At 45.0% G+C, this 8,590-nt stretch overlaps 1 protein-coding gene across 2 annotated transcripts in view; it reads right to left on the bottom strand.

Moving 5' to 3' along the window:
- Positions 1–2,182: 2,182 nt before the first annotated feature.
- Positions 2,183–8,590, bottom strand: part of PI4KA (phosphatidylinositol 4-kinase alpha) — a 101,708-nt gene continuing 95,300 nt past the window's right edge. For both annotated transcript variants that reach the window (XM_087705713.1, XM_087705714.1), the window contains exons 52-55: positions 7,743–7,902; positions 5,414–5,503; positions 4,252–4,335; positions 2,183–3,349 (exon numbers count right to left, since the gene is read on the bottom strand). In XM_087705713.1, the coding sequence (XP_087561839.1) occupies positions 3,298–3,349; positions 4,252–4,335; positions 5,414–5,503; positions 7,743–7,902 (386 nt within the window). In that variant the 3' untranslated portion in view covers positions 2,183–3,297. The remainder of the gene's footprint in view (positions 3,350–4,251; positions 4,336–5,413; positions 5,504–7,742; positions 7,903–8,590) is intronic.

The raw sequence follows: 8,590 nt of genomic DNA, 5'->3' as shown, positions 1-8,590 counted from the left end.
CAGCCAGCGAAGCTGACAGCAGACTCAGACAGTGAGGAGGTTGGGGAGGAAGATGGGCCAGTCCTGGAGTCTGGGGAAGGCTCTGATGAGGGCTCTGTGTCTGAGGCAGAGAGGGGACCAAGGCCGTCTGACAGTTATCAGCTGCCTTCGGAGTCGGAGATCAGTGGGGCAGAAGAACAGCTGGAGCCTGTTCCCAGTGTGTGCATGCGCAGAGTTGCCGGACGAAGGGAACAGCTAAGGAACAATGGTCAATTTGGGAGTAAAGGCACAGGTGGATGGTGAATGGCCCCTCCCATAAGGAATAAAGAGAAGCTAAAGGGGAGTGGAGTTTGCAGGAGACAATTAGTGCATTCCTGCATTCTTGCCAAGTATTGCGGCGTCTGAAAGATCTCGGCCTGGCCACTCTCCAAGCCTATGAACTATGAACTATCTTGAAAGACTTTGAGAGAGGAAAGACTTTGCTGGAGAAAAATTCACTGTAAATTAAATAAAAGGAGTTTATCGGGACAAGGACTCGGCTTCGTGCTGCTGGGGAAGCTTAGAACAGGATCCAGTTGTGGTTGCAAGTCCAAAGATTAGCTGTATAATTCGACCCCCTACTCAACAATCGATTGCGCACGCAGCCTGCCAACATGAGCTCAATTCGGAGTTACGGCTGAAACGTGACATGGCACACATATACACATACATGCAACCTTCTGCCTTCTTCTACATTCCCAAGTTTTCAAGAAGCCATGACTTCCGAACAGCTTGGAAAATTGCAGAGTTACATTTCTGAATTTGGGGTGGGGGGCAGTGGAGGATTCTGGGCAGTACAGCCCAGTACAGCTGTACCGGTAGTAGCTGGGAGCAGTGGCCACTGTACCGGTACAGTGGCTCGTTTGGCCCACCTAACCGCCCGCATTCCATTGCCGTTTACCCTAACGCGACCGGCCAATTGTGCACGCACGCACAGCATACGGCGCCTGTGAGACCTTCGCTGAGACAGCAGGGCAGTCTCATACACATGCGTAAGCAGTGCGCATGCCCAACTAGGATGCCCAGCCCCGTGCGCAGCGTACTGGCTGCAACGGAGTCCGGAACCCACCACTGGTGGTGGTGGTGGTGAAACCTCTTTCAAGTTGGGACACTTCCCAAAGTTTTGCAACAGGGCCCGTTTCGAGATCAGAAAAGTGTGACCCACTAATTTGAAATAACTTGTTTTTTAACCACCTCTGAGACTTCTACACATAACTAATTTTTTTTTTAAAAAAAAAATCTAGAATAAAGCTTCCTTCTTCCTTCAGTCTTCTTTGCGGCCTTCCTGAAACACCAGTAGAAAACAACGGAGTCAAATAACATGACTCCAAAACCTCAGATCCAGTCCTGATCATTTCTGATCCTTGAAAGGAACAAGAATCAACAGCGAACTCAACTTTCCCCCATATATTTGTTTCTGGAAGAAAGGACGAGGGATGAACTGAATGTCTCTTGCTATTATCTTATCTTAAAACCTTTTTTGCCCTTTGAGCTGCGTATCCCGAATACGATCAGCGCTGACCGGGACATAGAAAAATGCAAGAATTTTCTTGTTTGTTCTTCTGCTGGTTTTTCAGAGCTCTTTTGGGTATTTAGAAGAGGATAACAGAGTTGGAAGGGACCTTCGAGGTCTTCTAGTCCAACCCCCTGCTTAGGCAGGTAACCCTACACCTTTTGTGACAAATGGTTATTTGTTGAATAACCTCTTTTTAAAAACTTCCAGTGTTGGAAGTACAGGGCTGAATTTCCTTAAGTACGTTAAGTACATTAAGTGCAGGGCTGAATTTCCACCCTCACAGGGAGCATCCACAATTTCTGGAGGCAAGTTGTTCCATTGATTAATTGTTATGTCAGGAAATTTCTCCTTAGTTCTAGGTTGCTTCTCTCCTTGATTAGTTTCCACCCATTGCTTCTTGTCCTGCCCTCGGGTGCCTTGGAGAATAGGTTGATCCCCTCTTCTTTGTGGCAGCCCCTGAGATATTGGAACACTGCCATCATGCCACCATTAGTTCTTTTCATTATAAAGGTAAAGGTTCCCCTCGCACATGTGTTAGTCGTTCCCGACTCTAGGGGGGGTGCCACCGCCACCTTTGGCACCGGTGTTTTCCTGGAGGTTAATAAGGATGATTGGTTTTAAGAATTAAAAAAAATCAGGTGCAGAAAATATCCTAAGACTTTTATTTTTGTTTTTAGATTAAATATAACCTCTCTTCAGTAGAGTGTCTCTCTTTAAAACCACACAAAAAGGGGTGGGGGTGGGATACATTCTTCCTGAAAATAAGAAATACTGACCTTGGAGCAAGGAGATTTACAGTGCAAAATACAAGCAATTTACACCAACAAGTGCAAAGTGATTATCCTTACAATTTCTACAGCATTACGCCAGAGCCATCTATCTCCCACCGCTCTGTACTACAATTCTAGAGTGCCTTGTTGGCATCTGATTCTCTAAAACAGAGGCGAGCAACCTGCGGCTCTGGAGCTGCATGTGGCTCTCCTTCATCCCTCTGCTGCGGCTCCCTGTCGCCGGTTGGCTCCACAATTGATAGGGCTTTCGGTTAGGATAGGTAGAGGAAAAAGGTCGCTGCGCTAGGAGGAGACTCTATGGTGGGGGAACCAGACTTCCTGTTGGCAGAGGAAAAAGGATGCCACGCAAGGAGGAGACTCTATGGTGGGGGAATCAGACTTCCTGTTGGCAGAGGAAAAAGGACGCCGCGCTAGGAGGAGACTCTATGGTGGGGAAACCAGACTTCCCGTTGGCAGAGGAAAAAGTACATCGTGCTAGGAGGAGACTCTATGGTGGGAGAACCAGACTTCCGGTCAGCTCCAGAACTGAACAGGAGGCTTTCAGTTAGGACCTTTGTGGCTCTTTGAGTGTTTAAGGTTGTTGACCCCTGCTCTAGAAGAACCACGTCAAAAGATTCTGGCTTTGAGACATGCCAAGAAAGGGGGGGACTTTGCCTGACATCCACTGAAGGTTTCAAATTTGCCCGTCTTCACAAGTGCAACAAGATTTTTTAAGAGTCTATGATGACGGCTAATTTCTAGATCACGGCTACGCCACGTGAGGATCCCAGCAAAGACGAAAGGCACGAGCTAAGATGTTGGTTGATTGTTGCGGCATCTGCTACCACAGGGGGGACGACACCCAGCTTGGCATGCAAACGCGGGCGCACGCACACAGGGCTTGCTTCGAAGAACGGGAGACAACGATCTCAGAAATTCACATTTCGAGGCTGGGAGGAAGGGGACGCGATTGTGGTGTTTCTCCCCACTGTTTTAGTAAGGAATATCGTTTTGGTAGTACTGGATCATATCGTAGGTCTTGCTCCTAAAAAAAAAAAAAAAAAAAAAATAGAAGAGGGAAAGACAGGGGAAAAGAAATTAGGCTTTTTCAGAGATGGACGTACATCTTAGGATTGAATTTGGTTTCTTTGGGGAGTCGAGAAACAAACAAGCTTTGTTTTCAGAGGCTATTGTGGATGAGGGTTTGCTGCAGCAATGAGTCTTGGATTGATTAGAAATATACTGTAGGAGATGACTAAGGCTGAGCAGAGGAGAGGAGAGCAGTGGAAATCTATGGGCCGATCCTTAGGATGGAAAAGCCATTGCTGCTAGCAAAGCCCCACCCTAGCTCTGGGGATCAAAGGCAGAGGGGCGGAGATGAATAGGTGTGGCAGATAACTATTCATCTCCCTGCCGGACAGAATTGTTAGCCTGCGGTGAGAGAGAAAGTTCAGATTCTGACCCAGCTCCCCAAACATGAACGATGCTCCAGCTGCTCAGCGCCGTGCGCTGCCTGTGTGTGCGCAAATGACCTGGTTGGGTCAAATACAGCTCAGGAACATGGGTAGGCAGGCCCTCCGCAGCACTGTACCAGAACTGTGCCTGATGCTCCCAGCAAGCACCGGTACGCCCATACCGGGGCGTATCGCCCACAACCCACCACTGTTATATTCCCTTTTCTGAAGCCCAGCTGATAGCTGTTTTTCTTTCCCAGCAGTAATGCGGAAGGTGATTTCTCTGTAAATGGCGCACATGTGCTCAGCGAACCAGTTGTTTAAACAGGTAGAATCCCACCCCTGACAGGCATCCCACCCAGGTGATCTAAATATACTTATCGTAGAACCCCCTTGATAGAATCTTGTTCAGTCTGAAGGTACAATTCTCCCTGTCGCCTCGCTGCTGGTTACTGGGCCACCAATGGGGCAGCCCGAGGTGAAGTAGGCTTACCTGTTGCTGAGGAAGCAATTCTGAATGATCTTCATGATGAAGTTGGCAGCTTCGCGCTCGGTCATGTTGGGGCTGAACCTGTTCCTGTTTGAGAAAACAGAGGAGGAGCAGAAGGACATCAAAAGACTAAGCAGAAGTCTTGACTTCGGCACATTTCCGATATATAGTTTATATGTTTATATATATATATATATGTATGTATGTATGTATGTATGTATGTATGTATGTATGTATGTATGTATATATATATATATATATATATATATATATATATATATATATATATATATATTATATATATATATATATATATATATATATATATATATATATACACACATATACACATATACATACACACCCCTCTACTGTACTTCCCTAAAATGGCTTCTACTGTACAGCGCAGAGGAGTTCACAGTACTCCACAAGGGGGCTCCCTCTGGTAAGGGGGAAAACCCAATGGAAAAAAAGAAAAAAGACATTACGTTTGGTCCAGACATTTCCCCCCTATAAATAAATAACAGGGCAATGCCGGGGTTTCGGCTAGTTCTTAATACAATTATATGAGTGTTTTTCTCAACCTTACTAACTTCTAAGCGATCTGGACTTTAACTCCCAGAGTTCCCCAGCCGGCATGGCACCGGGCTAGAAAATGGGAGACTGTGAATTCTAGTCCTGCCTTAGGTATGAAAGCTGGTTGGGTGATTTAGGGCCAATCACCAGGAGAGGGTGAATTGTAGTCCTGCCGTAGGGATGAAAGCCAACTGGGTGACTTTTGGCCAATCACCAGGAGATGTTGAGTTGTAGTCCTGCCTTAGGGATGAAAGCTGGTTGGGTGACTTTGGGCCAATCACCAGGAGAGGGTGAATTGTAACCCTGCCTTAGGGATGAAAGTCAACCTGGTGACTTTCGGCCAATCACCAGGAGATGTTGAGTTGAGGGGCCAGCGAGGGGTGGCATTTGGGGGAAATCCTAGCTAGAAGATTGCCCGAACCCGTACGAACCCCCAGCAGCCTCCCCTGGTTCCATCCACCCTCCAGGCCATGGGGGTTCAACACAAGCATCCTCCCCCGCCCCTCTTTAAGCCAATCAAGCCCTTGCTTAGCTTTAAGTGAGACCCACCCATCATTTCTGTTCTCGGCAATCGGCGCAGCCCACTTACTTCAAGAGTTTGATGGTCTGTCCCCGGAAACAGGGCAATCCTGTGTCCAGCATCAACGTAACCAAAGAAACCACAGCATCCATATAAGGTCTGCAAGGAGAGAAAGAGAAGGGAAGGCATAGTCGGTCTCACCCACTGGCAGGGAGAAGTTTATTTATTTAGGATAGGATGGGACCACGACAGAAGAGAAATTAATGCAGACACACAACCCTCATGATTTTGTACAAAACGTCTACAGGGGTACGGCAGGGACCTCATAACTGGGTGTCCAATTCAGCCATCCAGGTATCTCTGGGGTTATACTTCGTGCTGATCTTCTAAGGAACCGGAGAACAATCCAGTTGTGGGCAATCTCACACAGACCCCTCACATCCTGGACAAAAATTGTTTCAACTTCTCCCCTCAGGACGTGGCTATAGGGCGCTGCATGCCAAAACAACTAGACACACAAAGGTTGTTTGTTCCCCCCGTGCCATCACTCTGCTAAACACCCAATTCCCACAGTCCTGTCTTATGCCTATGGATATTTTCCATTGGAGTATAGAGCTGTATTGCTATTATCCTTCTCATCTCTCTTCCCCCCCCCCCCATTTTTCTTTGCAGCTTATGATTTATCACTTTTTTGTATTTTGTGATTAATGGCTGTAGCCATGATTCATATCTGTGACCTATAACTTTGCTGTTTGCACGTATGCTGAGAGCTTATGCACCAGAGAAAAATTCCTTGTGTGTCCAATCACACTTGGTCAATAAAGAATTCTCTTCTGTTCTGTTCTTAATTCCATTCCATTCTTAATTCTGTTCCATTCCATTCCTAATTCCATTCTTTATTCCTATTCCTACTCCTATTTCTATTCCTTTATTCTATTCTATTCTATCCTATCAATCCTATCCCTATTCCTTATTCTATCCCCCTATTCCTTATTTTATTCCCCTATCCTATCCTATCCCTATTCCTTATTCTATCCCTATTCCTTATTCTTAATTCTGTTCCATTCCATTCCTAATTCCATTCTTTATTCCTATTCCTATTCCTATTTCTCTATTCTATTCTATCCATCCTATCCCTATTCCTTATTCTATCCCTATTTCTTATTCTACTCCCCTATCCTATCCTATCCTATCCTATCCCTATTCCTTATTCTAACTCTATTCCTTATTCTATTATTCTATTCCTTATTCTATTCCCCTATCCTATCCTATCCTATCCTATCCCTATTCCTTATTCTATTCCCCTATTCTATTCTATCCTATCCCTATTCCTTATTCTATTCCCCTATTCCTTATTCTATTCCCCTATCCTATCCTATCCTATCCCTATTCCTTATTCTATCCCTATTCCTTATTCTGTTCCCCTATCCTATCCTATCCTATCCCTATTCCTTATTCTATCCCTATTCCTTATTCTATTCCCCTATTCCTTATTCTATTCTCCTATCCTATTCTATCCATCCTATCCCTATTCCTTATTCTATCCATATTCCTTATTCTTAATTCTGTTCCATTCCATTCCTAATTCCATTCTTTATTCCTATTCCTATTCCTATTTCTCTATTCTATTCTATCCATCCTATCCCTATTCCTTATTCTATCCCTATTTCTTATTCTATTCCCCTATCCTATCCTATCCTATCCCTATTCCTTATTCTAACTCTATTCCTTATTCTATTACTCTATTCCTTATTCTATTCCCCTATCCTATCCTATCCTATCCTATCCTATCCTATCCTATCCTATCCTATCCTATCCCTATTCCTTATTCTATTCCCCTATTCTATTCTATTCTATCCTATCCCTATTCCTTATTCTATTCCCCTATTCCTTATTCTATTCCCCTATCCTATCCTATCCTATCCTATCCCTATTCCTTATTCTATCCCTATTCCTTATTCTGTTCCCCTATCCTATCCTATCCCTATTCCTTATTCTATCCCTATTCCTTATTCTATTCCCCTATTCCTTATTCTATTCTCCTATCCTATTCTATCCATCCTATCCCTATTCCTTATTCTATCCATATTCCTTATTCTATTCCTCTATTCCTTATTCTATTCCCCTATCCTATCCCTATCCCTATCCTATTCTATAATTACATAACCATAACAATCTTACTACTATTCTCTGTAGTCTACTAATGTAACTCTTTCCCCCTTTCTTCCTCTTTTAACCATTTTCTCTTGGGCTCTCAAAAATCCCACTTTTAATTCTTTTTCTTCTTCTCCTCCCCCTTTCTGCTAACTAAATTGGTCTCTTGCAAGAGGGTTTGGGGAAAAAAAGGGCTGAAGGCAAACATTCGAGACAAGGAAGATCCAAGCGGAAGCCTCCTCACCTGACTGCCAGGTAGCCCCTGACGCACATCTCCATGAACCACCTGAAAGGCGTGGCTTCCATCTTGCCACCCATGATCATGACCATTTCATCCGTCAGCTTGATGTCGGGCTCCCAGCCCAGGTTCCCACCAGGAGAACTTTCGAACATGAATCCAAAATCTGCCAAGAAGGAAGAGAGGGACGTTGACATCTGTCTGCTCCAGAGATCTTTGAAATGCGATAAGCAATTCTTGAAAGACAAAGCCCACACTTTGGAGGACAGCGAAGTCCACATTCTGGATGGAGAGGATCATTGGTTTGAAGGACCAAAGGTCAAAGAAGCCATCTGGGTTAAAACTGAACTCAGCAGATGGGGAGGGATACGGCACCACCTAACTCCTGGGGACGGTTCTGAGCTAGGCTTCCCCAAAAAGCACGAAGCAGAGTCCTGGTCCCGACAAAACCCCTTTCATTAAACGAATGTGAATTTCTCTCATTCACATTCAGCCAAGGCCTGGCAAACAGTCTTTCAAAGGTGGATTTATGATCACAGACCTTATATAGCTTGGAAAGCTACCATGTCAATATTTTCCAAATGAGGGGCTGTGCAAGGAAAGGCTGGGCACAGAGTCTCTGAGATTCACGGACAGATCTTCGTACTCCTGAAATGAATCTAACGACCAAACAAACGAATTGTTTCCTGCAAAAACCCACTCCCCATTTGCTCCTCTTTTATTTCCTCTGGAAGGGGCCATTCACTGTCTACTTGTGGCTTTACTCCCAAGTCGACCCCTGTTCTTTAGCTTTTCCCTTCGTCTGGCAACTCTGCACATGCGCACACTGGGAACAGGTTCCAGCTGTTCCTCTG

The sequence above is a fragment of the Thamnophis sirtalis genome, unplaced genomic scaffold (assembly GCF_051295495.1).
Source record: "Thamnophis sirtalis isolate CommonGarterSnake01/CBP01778 unplaced genomic scaffold, rThaSir2_p1.2 scaffold_2, whole genome shotgun sequence".
NCBI lineage: Eukaryota > Metazoa > Chordata > Lepidosauria > Squamata > Natricidae > Thamnophis > Thamnophis sirtalis.
This window is presented reverse-complemented; position numbering and strand designations above follow the sequence as displayed.